The following is a 17,836-nucleotide window of genomic DNA, read 5'->3' as shown; positions in this document are numbered from 1 at the left end:
GAAACTGTTCTTTATTCTCTCGATGTTCATGTTCTTGCCACCTTTAATGGACGTGGTCAGAGCCACCTGTGATGGGCATCCTGTAACTGCTGTGCACAGTCGGAAATATGCAATTGTAGTGTGACTGTAAGATTTTAGCAAAGAAAATCAACAATTAACCTTAATTTCTTGCGTAAACTCCTTGAGGCAGGGCCTCTGTGTTCATTTTTGTCTGAAAGAAGCTGCAGCATATTTCCATGTTCTTTGTCTGTATCCTTTTATAGCATGTCTCACATTATTGTATGTGTTTTCTTAAATTTTTCAGCTCTTGAAATCCTGTGACTCAGTTTACATCTAAAAGCAAAAGATAGACCCTAGCTCTTATTTCTAGTTAATGGTATGAAATACAGCCATATGAAATGGTATGATATTTTCAGCCTAAATATCAAAAAAAAAAGGGGGGGGGGGAAGAAAAAAATCAGTATGAATGATGTATTGTGGTTTTTTTAAATGCATGCTTTGTGATTAGCCAGCAAAGTAAGGATGATTTCAGGCATTAGACTGATGATTTTTGACCATTTGTTGTTGACTTCAGCACAGATAGTGGTCAAGAACAGACAGTTTTGCAATGGGCAAGAACTGTGTGACTGTAATTCCTTGTGTGAGTGTAATTTTTTTATGGCAAGGGATAAGCCAAATATATTGGATGAGAGTCAACACAGGCCTTGCTAAGAGATGTCACGCCTCACAGATCTGCTGGTTCTTTGAAGGACTCCACTAGCATATGGATGGGAATGATTCAGTCTGTATAATTTCCCTGGATTTTCGCCAGAGGCTTTTAAAGGAACTAAGCCCATGCGGGGTGGGATGGCAGTCTGCTCGTGGAGAGAAGCCTGCTCATATTTAACAGCTTCTTAAGAGGGAAGGGGTACAAGTAACAGGTCCTTTGCTGAAATATTGGGAAGTTGCCAGAGGTATCTCCTGGTACAGTGGGGACACGTGTCCTTGGTATTCCTGTACAGGTACCACCTGTCCTGCATACTCCCGTGTGATGCTGCAGCATCGCTGAGACTGAAGGGGTGATCGTGGCTCTTCTTGGCACCAAGCTCAATCTGAACAGGCACTTCCTTGCTTGCACGCAGCACTGGAGGAATGATTAGGTATTCACTGTCCTCAGTTCAGGCATATTTCCATTTTTCTTCTTTTTTCAATGAAACTAATCAGTGTATTAGTGCCAACAGGGATGACCAGTTCAGAGTCTGCTCTGGAGCATCTCTCCCCAGGTGAGATTACAGTGCTCTTGGTGTATTGCTGGAGGCATTCATCCTTGATTGTTATCTGGAGAGTTGGCTCCTTCCTCCTGTGACTTCTTGTTCAATAACTAAACGTGAGCACTTCTGGCCTTGTTGGGGAGGGTATGTTATAGGGTTTGGGTGGGTTTTTTCATTTTAAGGCTTATTTTTTCAGCCATCTGTCAGACCAAGTGATTGTCCATCAAGATATAATCCGGCTGATTGGCCTACTTTTCAAGAATAGTAGCTTTAGTTTTGTACACTACTGTTGATAGCATTTCAGATTGCCCAGGTCCTTTCCTCCCGAGGGTGGAGAAGACAGCAATTGATCTAATCCAGCCTGGCATTTATGCCACTTGAAATGAAATTGCATTTTGCTGAATGAAACTGAGAAATGGGGAAGTAATACTGCAAATATGTTGTGCCATGTGGGACCCTCTGCCTGGGAAGATTCCTAAGGAAGCTACAGCGGCGTTGATTATCCCAGAGAACAGGCTCTCTGATCCATAGCTCTTGTTGCAAGAGACAGAGGTGCAGCTGCCAAGGTTCCTTCTGTAGAAAACACTCCCGGCCAGGAGTCAATACCAAGTGAACCTGAAGGATTCACACAAAAATCCTAGGGAGTATATGACTTTGGTATATAGTCATTGCTGGATAACATTAACTCTAATGGCTTTTTTTTTTTTTTTTAATGCCAAAGTCTATCACACTTGTATGCAGCTTGTTCTATTCCTCCACTGATGGCCTATTTGCAGCTCCAGAAAGGAGCATGCATTTTGCATTTGGCTGACCATATGAGTTGGGTAAGTAATTATTAGCAGTGACTTTCATGCCACAGAGCAGAGAGGTAAAAGCAATTCCACAGAGCATTAGGAGATCAAGTAGGTCAATTGAAAGTAGGAAAAATTACCATTGGCTATCTTCAATTAAACTGTTATCGCTCCACATGAAGGATCCCATTTAGAGGAAGGCATAAAACCTGAGTAGAGGTGACTGAGAGAATAAATTCTCCATTTTTAATTCCAGAGCCAGAGAGTGAGCATTCATCAGTAGGCATAAGGAGGAGATCTCTCTTTCCTTCTGTTTCCAGCCTACTTTTAAGTAGAACCCATTTGTAAATCTCTCAACAAAACATTTTAATTTTTTTATCAGAAAGCACAAACTCAACAAAGTCACACCTTTTAGTAGAGACATTAATGACAGCTAAACCCTCCTGAGAAGGGCTTTTGGTTCTGAGTGGTTGTTGTGTCTGGCTGTTAAACACAGGGCAGAAGGCACCTCAAAATAGCAAACATCTTGGTGACCAGGGCAGTCTTCTAGGAGCTGGGGCATCGTGGTTCAAGTCCCTGGTCCCTTTCCAAGGCCACAGAGCATAAATAACTTTCAGCTATGCTCATGTGCATGGGAAAGCACCATCAAACATTTTTTTTCTAGTAAAAGAAGTTACATCATATGAAGGCAAGGCAATTTCTGTGGTTTGAACCATAGTCTAGGTTGACTAAACTGGTTTGAAGTTGATTTTAAGACAGTAAGAATCCTATGTTGTAGTAAATAAACTACATCAAAATGGTTTGCAAAGGAAATCTTTTCAAATGCAGAAACTGGAAGGCCCACTTGCATTATTCTTCATGTTTTTTTAAGGGCAGGGAATGCAGAGGAGGAAAGAAGCCAGGTCTTAAATTCCTTGGGGTTTTTTTGTTTGGTCGTTTGTTTACTTACCTTAGAAATATCAGAATTATTCTATTAGGTCTTTGACAAGCAAAAAAGGGGAGAAAAATAAAGGTCAAAATGTGGGCTTCACATTTGCTAGCAGTCTTCTGAGATGTCAGTCCCTGACGTTCCCTTACACTCCCTGACGGCTCTCTGCTCCAGCTACGAGCTTCTGGCTCTTAAAACTCCCTCAGAGAGGACCTTTTCCCAAATTGCTTCAGAGGCATTAGAATGAAACAGCTGTAAATAAAAACAAACATACAGCTGTAAATAAAAACAAACATACAGCTTGCAGAGTGTAGGGCAACTTGTCTCTTCCGCGTATAATTGCTGCAGTATCGAGTGCCCGCTTGTGAGATGTCACAGCTTCACTCCTTCACCAGTTTCTGGGCCAGGGGATGTTCATGTTTATTATTGCAGTTAAGCCATGCTACGCACTTACAATTCATTACTGGTGTGTGAAATGTGTTCCGCATCTCAGCCCATCCAAGGCTGCCTTTTGACAGAGCCTGCAGACACTCCCAGAGCATATGGGCCTAAACACTCTTGGTTTTACTCAGGTGTGAAATTCACTGTCTGCCTGTAGTGCCTTGAGCTGCTGATTTCCTGGGGTTTCAGGCATGTGCTATTATTTTCAGTAAGGCAGTCACCAGCGCTCAGCCTCCACACAGGCTGCACGAAAGCTTGGGGGGACGGGACACACAAGCCCCTCTAACTGCATCATTTCTGCATCCCAGTGGAAATCTGCCGTGATGTTCAGACTGCTCTTGTCCCAGACATGTGGAGTGGGAGCTGGCGGTGTTTGAGGGCAGCAGGACAGAGTTCCCCTGCCTATGTGATAAATACCTGCTGTGGCTGAGGGAAGAAACCAGCCCCCAGATGCCATGTAGACCATCCACTCCCATGCTAAATGGCTGATTACATTGTTTTGGATATGATAAATAATTAATAGCCTCAGGGGTGCTCCAGGTGACAGATTCTTCTATACGTTCCAGTAAGCATTTCGAATTTTCAGTTTGAGCCTGTCCCATGCCATGTCTGGTTGCTGGGCTGACTTCAGAGGGGTCTGAGCTTGTGCCCAGGAGGGCAAGTGCTGCCCATCTCTTCTCGTCCTTTGGCAAAAATTTGCTCTGTAGCAAAATGCCTGTGATGTGTGTGTTAATTATAGCTGCTGACCCATGAGCAGAGCCTGCCTGAGGAGACTAAGGCTCCTCTTTTGTTGAATTTGCTATAGGAGAAGGATATGGGCAAGAAACTGGTGTCTGATGTAAGATTTGAAAGGAGCAAGCGTGCAAGAAACGCAGCTTAGGGTTTCAAATACAAAACTTGAGCTTGTAAGAGTACAGAGGATTTGGGGATTGCTCTGGAGGCAGGTGAATTGCGGTGCATGGGGAGGGGGGAACCGCTGGGTGCTGTGAGGACCGGGATAATTCAGCCATCTCCAAGGAGAGGAAAGAAAGGAGACAAGCTGTGGGTTACAGATCTCCACACTTTCTCAATGGGTTAAACACAGCCTCCAACAGTCCCATGCAATGCTTTATCCAAGCCTCCATCCTATATTTGGAAGGCACATGTGTCTGGGGTTGCAAACTGACGCTTACTGCCTAGCACAGTGGGAGTCTGCCCGTAATATTGGTATTGTACACATATTTTGTACATGTTCTAGTTTTTTAGAAAAAGAAGAATATTTTGTAATTTTGAGCTCTCTTTAGCAATTTCATTGATTTGCTTCCCTCCTGTGGTGCCAGGGCTTCAAACTCATATAAGCTGTTTTCCACAATTTTTGAACAATATTTCTTATTAAAAAAGTCTAATCCCTCCCAAACCATAGCTTTAATCTGTCCCAGAAAACTGGCTTTCATCTCACGATTGCTTTCACAGTAGCACGTAAACCGTACAAATGTAATATGGAGCCCAGTAATCCATCAGTTAAACAGATTAGTTATGTAGGAGGCTGTATGGCTCAGTAAGTAAAGCAAGCAGACTTTACGCTCCCTCTGTACAGGAAAAGCTAACTCCAGTGTAGCTCCATGCATTGCAGTCGATGTGCACTGGAGATGCAAAGGGCTTCCTTCCACCTTGCAGATCTCATGGCGGGGGTGGACTGTGAAGGGTGGCTGGTTCTTCTCTTGCATGAGTGAGCCACAGATGTCCATCACAAGATGAAAAGGTGAAATGTGAGGCTGAGCTGTCAAGAGGCAGTGTTTCCCCCCTCCACTGTAAGAGCAGGAGAATTGCAATTGCAGTTGGTAGCCCTTTGCATGATTTTTTGGGACTATAACCTTTTTGCAGCTGGTAGCATCATGACTGAGGCTACCAGTGTCCTGGTATCACCTGTGTATCTGCACAGCATGCAGACACCACTTGGAAAAGCCTTCAGTGGAAAAGTAGAAATTCTTGCGTTCCCCTCTGGACCCTGCCTATGGCTCACTGTGTGACGTGAATCTTAAAATCCCCGTAATTAAGTGTTCTTTCAATAGGGTGGAGCAGAGCCTTTGCACCCTGTTACCATAGGTCAGGCAGAACCACAGCTGACACCACTGCCTGGTTTCTGGAAAGCAGGAGCTTGTATTTGGAAGGAGCAGGCTATGCACAAGTGCTGGAGGGAGAATAGGTCCTTGAAGCTAGACCTGTTCCTCCTGGGTGGTGTTCTGCGCATCACTGTTGCTGGATCTTTGTTAGGAAGTAGCAGGAGCAGTCCTTTCTGTAGTCCTTGGGCACAGCTTGCAAATGCTTTTGCAACCTAGGAACATACTAAAAAGTAAAGTCACTCATTGCTGGGCAGGTTATCCAGTATTGCACTCATTGCTGTGGTTTGGGTTTATTTAAATAAAGTTGTGTGACTGGATTTTCCCTCCCTCTTCCACCTCATTGTAATTAGTCTGAGTGCCTTCTTCCCTGCTCCCTGCCTCTCTCTTGCATTCCCTTTAGTCTGCAATTCTGTGAAATGGGGATGATGCCAGAGACTGCAGACAGGTGAAATCTGTTTTAATGGAGTAATTGGAAGACAACAGTCTCTCAAAAATGTGGTGAAGAGAAAAAATAACTGCGTACCCGGAAGCTGAGCACAAATTGACAGTTCATTATGTTTCCTCTTCCTGGTCAGTCTTGCAGATTGAACTTTAAAATATAAAGCAGAAAAGCCAATGTAAGCAAGTGCTCAAAATCCCATTGACAGCTTTAGGCTCAGGACTAGAGAAAAAACAACACAAGTGCAAAGGATGTTTATGAGACTAAATGTTCTGGATTTGTTTACCACTCCTCTGCATCTCTGCCAGCCTCAGCTCTCTGTTCAGGAGCTGAACGGCTGCTTTGGGCTTGGAGGGGGGAGGTTTGAGGCAAAGCACGTCTTTTACTCCAGAAACTTCCTTCCCTGTTCATTCAGCAGGAAGAACCAGGTGTATAACAGCCCTTCTCTCCAATGTGATGCAGTAATGATTATTTCTACTCAGTATCAGAGCAAAAACACGCCCCAGCCAAGGCATGGTGCCGTCCTGCTGGTTATAGGACCTAAGCTATGTAAAATAGGTGGCTGTGGGTACAGCAATCAAAAGACACAAGGTAGAAGATGGTCAGGAGGAAAAGAGAGGCACAAAGAGATACTGGCTTCTCTGAGGAACTGCAGTAATTCAGTTGCATAAAAAGAATCTAAGGCTGCAAAGTCCTACTCCTGTTCTTCGTCCTCTGCTTGTAGGCACCATCAATAATTTGACCATTGTGAGTTTCTCTCTTACTGAATTTTTCCCAGTTTCAGGAAGGCTCAGGGATTGTGCTGCATCTTGCTAAAACCAGAAGTATCAGAATCTCAGAAAGAGACTAGTCTTCCAAGGCTTTCAGACCCAAACTATTTAGAAAAGGATTTTTTGTCTGTTTATCTGAACTCAGAATGAACTGCTGAAACGTTTGAGGTTTGTCCCTAATAAAAACATGGGTTTGAATCACTGAAATATTCCTCAGCATAAATGTGGCCTTCAAAGTGAGCAGAGGTGGTTGTGCTTTCCTGGGACATATTTTGCCTGGAGTCAAGGCTAACTGTTACTTTAAACTCTTATCCAAGGATGCTGAACTCTTACAAATTGATCCCATACAGTCTGTGCCCTTCTCTTGGGTGGTGGGAAACTTACTCCTGCAGCCAAAGCATGAGGATTCATTTGAATCTGAAATCTATAAAATTTGTTCTCAGATGTGAACCTTTTTTGAACGTTGCTTAGGACTTGTGGATTAAACAACTCTCTGTGCTTGTTTTTGCTGACTGTCTCCAGCATGGCAGTTCCCATTCCAGCCTCCACATCTGGCACTCTGGACCCTCATACCAGCAGGACAGCATTGCCCACCATCTCCTGTATTTCATCTGTTGTGGGCATTCCTGAGTGTTCTGTAGCCTCGTGCAATGCCACCTGATTGCCATTGGCCTGGCCTGTCTTGGAAGTCTGGGACCAATGTAAAGGTCAATCATTGCAGCAGCAAAAGATGTGGAGATATCCAAAGCTAATGAGGGGTCATGGTCTCTCACTGTTGTTTGAAGAAGGAAGTTTTCACTGATGGAGTTTGGAGCCCTGTGGTAGGCAAGTAGTTTCCCTTGTCAGTATTGTTAAGGTTTTAAAAGTATTTGGTAAAGAGCCAACAATATCGCTTTAGACCTACTGTCTTGGAAGTGCATCATTTTGATGCCAACCTTTGTTGGTTAACCATTCCTTGCTAGAAAGGAAGTTGTATTTTGTGACACAGCCACATCTCAAGCAAAAAGCCTGACATTTTCTTTTCTGAGAAGGTCAAAACAAGACATTGCAGTGATTTTAAAGCTTTGTTGCAACTTCATTTTATTCCAGCCAGGAAGTTTGACAAAAATAATCCTTGCCATGAAAAGTTTTGTTTTCAGTAGATCAACTTTCCCCCCCCCCCCCCCCCCCCCAAAGAAAAAGGCTTCTGGAAAAATTCCTGCTCTGAGATTGGCTTAAATTTGAACAAAACAACAGTGTCTCCTAGTGGCTGACTCCAGAGGAATGGCCAGATCCATCCTGGCTTTCAAGTGTCTCTTCCTTGACCCTCCTCCTAGATCTTTGATCATCAGGGAGTGAGAGAAGTGGGAAATGAATTGTGCTCTAAGCAACAAACCATTTCATAAGCCATAAAAGTATCTATGGCAGGCTGTTTTCTAGGCTCCGGTTGGTGTTGAAAGAAGGTAATTACATTTGAAGGCTGTATCGCTGAATGCTTGGCTCATCTGCTGTTCAGCTTCCACTCTAATAATACAAAAGCTCACATCAGCAGCCTAGCCAGCATGCAGAGCTATCCATCCTTGTCTTTGCCCAGTGGGTTCTGCCTCCGTGTCACTGCAGGATTGCACTCCAAATGTCTCTCGTTACAGCACTCCTTGTCATCAAATTAGTTCCACCTTGCACCAAGTATGATCACTAAAGAATAATGAAGATTTCTTGTCTAAAGCATGATTGGCTTTGCAGCATCAGCCTGCTGTCCGTCAACCTTGCCCAGGCATCCCCCTGTGCTGTTGATCTGCTGGATCAGCTCCTCATCACTGCTATCGATGATCCCATCTGGGCCACATCTTGGTCCTTTCCTTTCCTTCTTCCTTGTGCCCTCTCTCCCTTCCCTCCCCTGAGAGATTGCTGCAGCTTTTCTCTTGTACTCTGAACTCCTCTATGAAGCAAGTCATGGCGCTGGAGAGCAAGCAATAGGGGCACCAAATTGTCAAAGGGAATTGGCAAATCAATTCAGGCAATGATATCAGCAGATTAACTGGTTGCAATGCCGTGTGCTCAACAGGCCACAGAAAAATCTTGGGGTTGGCTTAGAAAACATGGAATTTCAGATAATAACAACTTAGAAATTCTTTTTGTTTGCCTGAGGATTTTTTTAAGATTTTTGGCTTAGGATTTCCAGGCTGGACAATGACTTTTTTAGTAATGACTCCTGAGATTGTTTTGTCATACTTGTGTTACTCCAGGATTAGGGATTTTGAAATGATCACCAGCTATCCCATTTTTTTTTATAAAATTGTGACTCTTGGCAGCACATCTGGCAGCAGCAAGGTGAACTTGGAGAACAGCTGCTGCTGTATTGCAGACTACAAGGTACTATAGGCAGCACCAGGCAAGGTCTCTGTTTCCCAGCAGAAAGTGCTACAGAACAACCCTGTCCCTTCAAAGACGCCCAAGCTGCAGCTTCCTCGCTGATGATTGTGTCATTAATTTTCCAGCCTCAACACGCTAACGAGCCATACTCGGCGTGCTGTGAACACCCTGTCCCAAGGAGCCCTCAGTCTGCTGCCTGGAGGGATGCAAGAATTTTGCAAGTTCTTTTGCTTCTTGTCAAGAATGCCCTTATATAACCCCAGCTGAGGGGAGACCAAACGTGCCAGCTGTGTGCTGCTCCTGACAAATAGCTCGAGGACGCTGCAAGCATGGTGTCCCCATCACCACTGTGGCTTACAGCAGGACAGACGCCTGGGAGCCCACGGGGCTATTTCAGGCTCAGGCTCTGTTGGGGAGCTGGTTAGATGCCATCCTAGAGCAGCCCTTCTCATCAGCTGTGTTTTCATTGCAAAGGGAAGACCTCTGCCCAGATTGTTTTGGCATCGTCAGGGAAGGGAATATGATGGATGAGTGCTGAGGCTGGGGAAGGAATCACTGGCCCTGTGGCAAGGAAGGTGTGAGGAGGGCAGCCCCTGATCATGCTGTTCAGAGGCACTCTGCAGCCATCTGGGCCACTCCTTGCTAGAGACTGAAGAACTAAAAATTGCACTGTCCTTCCCCTGGTGTCTGTTAGTAATTAGCGTATACGGATTATAATCATGAGGACTGAGGCTCTTAGTGCTCTTTCTCCTGGATAAATGGCTGAGCAAAAGACAGTCTATTGCCTAAAGTAATTTAGCCTATAAATGATGGTTCATTAGCAGCCCACAGACTGTCCCTGCCTATAGTAGGGGATGTGTGGGCTCCTCCTGCATTTGAGTTAACTCTTTCAGCCTCTCCTTCAATTGCCAAGGATTCGGTTTGCAGAGCGTGGAGTTAAATGTGGTTGTGCCACAGTATTGCAATGGTCTTCTCCCTTCAGAGCCTCGAATAATGCAACAATATGCCCAAGAGACTGCCAACTTTTAACATACTGTCTAATGATGGATGGGGAGTAAAGGAAGCTATTATCAGTCGGGAGATGAGTCAGATATGAAAATAACACCTTTTTCTAGACAATATTATTACACTGAGGAAATGAAAAAGGCTCATTTTCTTTTGCAAAGGAACAGGCCTTAAGCGTTAGAAATGCGCATTGCAGAGCCTGTTGCTGTGTGAGGCAGTAGATAAGTGAGCAAATGCCATCCCACCTTTTGCATCTGTCCCTGCTGTGCCACGTTTTGGAGCCTGCGTGCTGGGCAGACGTTGCTGTGCTTCCAAGGAGGGGAAGGCTCTGTCTGAAAAGCAAGACTGTAGCCCAAGGTAATTTGGTGCTGGTGATAGAGGAGAGGAATAGAAAAGTAAGTTATTGGATTTAAGCTGCGTGCAGCCTTGTACACTCATAGAAACTCACACTGATCCTGAGGGGAATCCTGACACTCAGGGCCATACTGCTGTCATTTTAACAAAATCTGCTGTATGTTACCAACCAGAACTTCAGAAGGAAAAATCGTCTTGGGTTTTTTTGAAGACAGTTTCCAAAGGGAGACAAGTATCTCAAGGGAAGTAAATCTATTCATCCTACTGACTTTGACTGGTATTTGTTTTCCAAATTCTCTTAAGAAATGTCTGCAAGAAAAGTGCTTTGTTTGTGTATGAATAGGGCTATATTGACAACAGTCCTGTTTTGGATATAGCAGTGTCCCTAAAGCTCAGATGGAGTTAATATAATAAAAACAGCCTGACCAATGCAGGTCCAAATAGAAGCCTTACAACCATACTAGCCATTCACCTGGATAATTGTACCTTGGAGCAGCGAACAAGCCTGCTCATTCCTTTGCATAGCTTTAGTTCTTTCGACCCATGTATTGGGCACAGTTGTTCTGCATCTGCTCCAGAAATGGGCTGGGATTGTGTATTTCCAGTAAGACTTCCAGGGACTATCCATGAAGCTTATCGGCTGTTCTCTTCAGATACTTATCTGCCTCCATGGCTCTCCAGAAGGAGCACAGGAAGATGCAGCATTTGTGCATCATTAGCACAAATCCCAGGGCAGGAGGGACATACCAGCCTTTAGCCATTTCCTCTGTGCATCTGTTTGACCATGTTGGTTTTTTGCCCCATAGCCGGATGAGTTGACCAATGCCTTGGAGATCAGTAACATCGTCTTCACAAGCATGTTTGCCCTGGAGATGCTCCTGAAACTCCTTGCCTTTGGCCTCTTTGGCTACATCAAGAACCCATACAACATCTTTGACGGGATCATAGTTGTCATCAGGTCAGTGCCAGTTCTTTCTCCACTGTGGCTTTTCTGCCAAAGGCTCAGACCAGTTGGGGAGTAAGTAAGATGGGGAACAGGAATGGCGTGGCACGTGTTAATCAAGGGCTTGCTGGCTATGATGTGCTATAATTATGCTGGTCTTTTGGATTCCTGTTGTTAAGAGGGCTGTCCAAAGTAAATGGACCTGGCAGATGGAGAACAAAGTCTATTTACGCCACACATCTGGCACTGTGGTCAATTTTCCACTGAAGCGCAGAATAGCTGGTCCTGGGAAAGGAGTACTGTGTGTGTCCGTATCCCAGCAATGTGCCCTCCCGCTCCGAAATTCACACGTAACTTAGGCCAGAATAAGGCAAGCAGGAGGGTAAGAGAGGGCACTGTTCTGCTGTCCTCTCCCAGGGTAACATTGTCCCAGCCTAAACTGGGGATGTCACAGCATGTGTGTGAGAAGCTTGTGCAGCACCTCCCAGTGCTGGGGTTCTTTTTAGCAGTACTGTTCACTGCACCATCAGTAATGTGGGGTACAGAAGGCAAGGGAGACACAGAAGTGTAAACCAGGATAGTACTCTTGGCTTCAGCTGGCCCAACCCTTTGATTCAGAGAAGTGAGGAGTAATAGAGGCCCAGAACAAAGGCCAGTCTGTGGCCTGATCAAACCAACCCACCCTACAAATGTAAATCCATCTGGATGTTAGCTTGGTACAAAATTGTGATCCGCATTTTGTGGCTAGGCTTGTGAGTGATGAGGGATTGTAGTGATGCAGACTAGCAGGAGACATGCTGTGTTATGAAGAGCCACAGAAAGCAAGGGAATTAAAGAACTGAGAAACCAGCTATAACAGATACAGGCTGTGCATAAGCATGTGTGTCTGCACAACTGGGAAGTGAAGGTGTTCTTCAGAAGCAAGAAAGTAGCAGGCAAATAAATTATCCCTTTAGGGCTTAAGTGGTGTGATATCCTGTAAGAAACCAGCCTGCTCAGAATTTTCAGAGTTATTACTGTGCAGTACTGCTGTTTATAGTTCTCCTTCTGGTGTTCCTGCAGTGTCTGGGAGATCATCGGCCAGTCAGACGGAGGCCTCTCTGTGCTACGAACTTTTCGCCTGCTCCGGGTGCTGAAACTGGTGCGTTTCATGCCCGCTCTCCGTCGACAGCTGGTGGTCCTGATGAAGACGATGGACAATGTAGCCACCTTCTGCATGTTGCTTATGCTCTTCATCTTTATCTTCAGGTGCCAGAGACTGCAGTTCTTCTCTGATTAATTGTTCAGCTTGCTTAAGTAATATGTAGATTAGAATAACAATATGCTGCATTTGCTAGGCTGCCTACATGGTAAAAGTGCTCACAGTAGACTGACAAGCAGACACTCAACAGACTATTTACCACTTTTCAGCTTCAGTTTTTCATGCATTACTGTAATTCTGTAGATGAAGTATAAAAACAGGCAACAATTGCTCTGGAGTACCTGGGAGGCTCGTTTAGCTGTGTCTCGGGAAGCTGTCAGTAACTGGACTCTACCAGTGTTGTATTTGAGATGGAGGTTGTACAGACTCCAAGACTTCTTGGAAACCAGTTGAATTAGGGAGCTGGAAATATAGTTTGTAATTTTCTAGACAAAGGAGATCCCTGGTTTTACTTCAGTGTAGACCATTGTAATGAAATGTGACACAGAAGAACCAAATGACAGGGTTTGATCAGCTATCATGTCAGTGGTGGAGCAGAGCCCTTCTGGGCAATACCACTGACACACAAAACACTGGGAATGGAAAAGGGTCTCAAAAACTATTGCAATCCTCCCTGCAACCATATTTGACACAACAATGTGTTTCTTCCATCTCCTTTTTTTCCCACACTAGCATTCTCGGCATGCATCTTTTTGGATGCAAGTTCAGCCTGAAAACTGATACAGGAGACACAGTTCCAGATAGAAAGAATTTTGATTCCTTACTTTGGGCCATTGTGACCGTATTTCAGGTAAGTTCTGGATCCTCTGGGAAGTTGTAATGCAGACCGCCTGGGCAAGTTATTTCAGTTTTTAAAAAAACAAAACTATTCCAGTAGATGTCAAATTTGGACTGGAATAGCACTGTAGAGTTGTTAGGGCAAATTGATTGTGTTTCTGAGTTAGCTGGTCTCTATAAGCCCTGATAGAGAAGTAGTCTACTCAAAATCATCACTGTGCATGTCTGTTGTTGGTAAAAGTAAAGTCTAAGAAGGCCTGGAAATCCACCCTTATTTTTCTTTAATATAGTCAGTAAGACCAAGACCTACAGACTGCTGTCCATTCTGCTCCTGTTTTGTAGATCTCTGTCTCCTTACTTGCCTCTGCTGCCCCAAAAACACACTTTGCAAACATTTTTAATTAACTGAGAGTGACAAATCTTGTCACAAATCAGCACTGGAGGTACTGGGAAAGTCTTTATATAAAAAGTTGTGTTTCCTCTGCAGACAAGATCTGTTATGTGCTTGACATTACAGGCATATTCCACAATGGAGCAATAAGTTGCTATTCCCAGGACATTCTAAATATAAAGATTAGTCTTTTGTCTTTAAAAGCTCGGTCTTTAGAACCCAAGTACAGCAAGTGGAGCACAATGTAAACAATGTTAAGCTAAGTTTCTAAATGTGGAGTAGCTATTCACCACAGTATCATTCAAGGTAGAAACCAGTCCAGTGTCTTCATTGTGAAGAATGTAACTTCTTACAAAGTTTTCCGTCTTACAAAGGAGCAAGGACAAATCGACATTAGTCTTACAGGCTCACATTTTTCTTTTACCAACATAAATACAGGTTTCTGCATTTATTCTAACAGTCCCTTGGGAAACAGTTGGCATAGAGCACTAGAGCTCAGTCCTACATCCCGTGAAGGTTAACGAGTGGCATGACTCAGTGCAGCTGCCTGCATTCCTATCCCCAAAGCTACCTCATTTTTAGGAAGGTTAGAGGCTGTTTTCATTGTGAGCATGAATTAATGTGGAACATGAATCTGTCATCCATTTTTCTTAGGCCCCAGGAGTTTTGAGCTCCAGGAAAGCTAGGAGAATGGAATCCCTGAGGAAGGTCCCTTGGAGCAAGGCTTTGCAAAGATGTGTATTTTTTTTGCCCAGCTTGTCAGTGCTTTTACCTAATGGAAACCACTTTGCTTCCCTGAGTTTCCTGAGCCACCCAGTGTCATTTATCTCATCAAACATCATGTCCCTTACCCTCTCCTTCAGCTCCAGATGCCTTATAAAGAGCAGCCCGAAAGGAGACAACAGCTCTGGCCTCAGGTCTGTTATCTTCTGATGGTTATTAAAGGAGGCAAGACTGCCACCAAATAATGGGACTCGTACCAGTACATCCTTCCTGTTACCATATCTAGGACCTGAACTAGTCAGTTCTATGGGCAGTGGTGTGCTAGATCTTCCTGCCGAAAGGAGAGGTTTGGCTGTTTTGCTGTCTCGTCTCATGAAACCTGCTAATGATTATGCTGAGAAAAGGTCAAAAAGAGAGGAAGAAATGGATGAGTCGGTATTTGAAAGCAGCTGCTGAGTGTGAGAGGGGTGGAGTAATTAGAGAGTCTTCCCTTTCACTTCTCTGCAGATCCTCACTCAAGAGGACTGGAACGTGGTCCTGTACAATGGGATGGCATCCACATCCTCATGGGCAGCGCTCTACTTTGTGGCCCTGATGACCTTCGGCAATTATGTGCTCTTCAACCTTCTTGTTGCCATTTTGGTAGAAGGCTTCCAGGCAGAGGTAAGAGGTCTGAGCAGAGGGAAGGAGAAAACTGAGAAGCATGTGTAGGCAAGAGTGCAGAGATGAACCCATGTCAATGCAAACATCTAGCCATGCAAGCAGCCCTAAATTTAAACCTACGGAGTGTAGATTAGCTAGGTTGGGCACATGAAGCTCTCATGAAACTATTTTTGCAAATAAGGCCCATGGGACTTGGGAGACCAACACTTCGGCTGATCTGCAACAGCGTCTTCTGTGTGACCTAGAGGAAATAATTTAGGATTAATTCAGCTCACCAAATCTCCCTGTGTTTTGTGTTTCTTTATGGTGTGCCTCAGGCCTTCAATGTATCTAGCCAGCGCTAGTCATGGGGATCAGGCAGGATGTGAACTGGCTCTCAGTCCAGGCCTTTCCTTGTGACTCTGTCCCTTACATGTTATTTGAGGCTAGTAGCACAGCTGTTCAAAAGCTGTGTTGCAAGGTTACAAACATTATATTTTGAGATACATAGGATGAAGTATGACATACAAATGGTAAAGAGATTTTTACCTACACCTGAAAATAATGTCTGTATCAGGTCAATGAGCAGGGAATTTAGATAAACTGCAGGCATCTCATCTGGACTCACATGGAAAGGATTAGAGAAATTATTTTTTTTCTCAGTCAGAAGTGATATGCCATGTCCTGATCTGAACTAGGCAGGAACCTTAGCAGCTGTGCAGGCAATCCTGTGCCACATGATCCAGAGCAGCAGGCCACACTAGTGTGAGTGGGGAGCCCCTGCAGTCTCCTAAGTTTTCCTCCCCACTAGCAAGTCGACTCCAGATCTACTTTCAGCATTCTGAGAGAATGAAACGAGCCATCCCCTGCCCTATCCCACTCTTCTCCGTCTTCCATTCAGATCACAGCAAGTCCATTTGGGGGGTATTTCAAGTGAGGATGATCTGTTTTGTTTATAAATAAAATTATGTATGCACACATATATATTATCCAGGAAAAAAAATTACTTTTTTCAAATTCCTAGTGCAAATGGAAATGATTTTGAGACTTACTGAAAATCATCCAGTCCCAGTTAAAGCTAAGAATAGTGGCACTGAAAGGGCTTACATTGTGCTTTGGGATATTTTAATTATTACTTTTTTATTTCTGCAACCATCAAGAAGGGAAAGTTTTCTTAGTGCTAGATTGGCTTCAGAGGCACACAGACTCGGAAAGAAAATGAGAAAATGGCTTTAGTTTTCACTGCCTTACCTCCCAAGGGAAAGAGGAGAAAGAAATAATTTTTACAGGATTTTTTTTTTCACTTTTCATTTTTTCCCCAGAAATGGTATCGTGCTCTCAGTTGCTGTGTTTAGATCACACTTAGACAAACCTTCACTGACCATGGAATATAACTGAAATATTCATGGACTAAAAATTCCTTTCGCTTAAGCCAGCACAGCCACATTTATGTCTTTCAAGGATGCCTGCATAGATTCATTATTAAAACATCCCTCCCAGCTTCCTCACAGCACTAGCAGAGGCAAATTAATTGAAACAACAGGAGCCAAACCCCAGTCTGGAAAAAAACAACCCTGAGCTATGTCGCTCAGGGCTATTTCATGGATGCTGGGGGTGGTGAGTGCCACCTGCACACACAGAAAAGACAGTAGTCCAGCTCATCGTTTTCAAAATTAACAGCTCTGCACTGCATTAGTAAGCATTTTAATGTCTTCAACAATGTGGTCCATGCCCTGAAGATCCAGCATAGCTGACCAATAAGAGCAAGAAGGTTTTCTTCAAGAACAAGCCTGCACTCCATGTGTCAGTGACTGGCATTCATGCTGACACTGTTTATTTCCAAATTTGTGTAGTTTTCTCAGTGTCAGTAGTCTCACCATATCCTGGCTTTGCTCTGGATACTATAACACCTTTGCCATATTCCTGTTCCAGTGCAACCTGTTGCAGATGGAGGTGGACATTTTAGCCACTAATCTAAGACCAAAGCAAAGGAATTGCTGGTATTTCTACAGGCTCTGCAGTAGCTACTGTCTTCCAACCCAGAAGGGCATCTCCTCTAGGAGAGCTGTAGCTGTATTCAGGGTGGTTATGCTGGACCTCAATTCTGCTAGAAAACAACACAGGCCATAACAGACTAAAGTCTGTGCTAAAGTAATAGATTTTCCTGAACTGAATGCAGAAGCAACTGTTGACCATATGGCAGCTCAGAGTGTTCAGTGACCAGACGTGTCAAGATATCCTCAGATGCCACCAGTCAGCAAATCTGGCTCATGCCAGCAAGACCCAAACGGTTGATAACCGACATGCGTGACCTGACTGACTGGAACTTGCTCATGCTCAAGCAGTCTTGCATTTAGGCGCAGAGAGCCCTTGTACAGCAGTTTGTTCCTGATTGCTTTAAAGCAGAACAAAGCTTTGTCCACTCAGCAACCTGGCAGCTTGCAAGTATCTTTGTGCGGTGCAGATCCCATTCCTTACCTGCCCTCTGGAAGGTTGAATCACCTGCTAATGTGAAGCCAGAAATGGGCAGCCTCATGCAATACTCTCCAAGGGCGTGATTACAGACCTTGCCAAGTGGCTGTCGCTCTCTGGCTCAGGCTTAATGGCTCCTTTTGGAGCTGTTATGGACCATGATTTAAATGTGTGCGAGGAGTAGTTTTCAGAACTTGTATTATTCACTCAGTGCTGCCTCAGAAAAGGCTAGCAACCACAGGCATGACATTTGCA

General features: G+C 44.3%; 1 protein-coding gene across 1 annotated transcript in view; it reads left to right on the top strand.

Annotated features, from left to right (window-relative positions):
- Positions 1–17,836, top strand: part of CACNA1H (calcium voltage-gated channel subunit alpha1 H) — a 253,864-nt gene that overhangs the window by 186,300 nt on the left and 49,728 nt on the right. The window contains 4 exon segments of the mRNA XM_055806425.1: positions 11,239–11,390; positions 12,438–12,623; positions 13,249–13,366; positions 14,975–15,130. Of these exon segments, the coding sequence (XP_055662400.1) occupies positions 11,239–11,390; positions 12,438–12,623; positions 13,249–13,366; positions 14,975–15,130 (612 nt within the window).

This window comes from Falco peregrinus, chromosome 5 (genome assembly GCF_023634155.1).
Source record: "Falco peregrinus isolate bFalPer1 chromosome 5, bFalPer1.pri, whole genome shotgun sequence".
Classification (NCBI taxonomy): Eukaryota; Metazoa; Chordata; class Aves; order Falconiformes; family Falconidae; genus Falco; species Falco peregrinus.
This window is presented reverse-complemented; position numbering and strand designations above follow the sequence as displayed.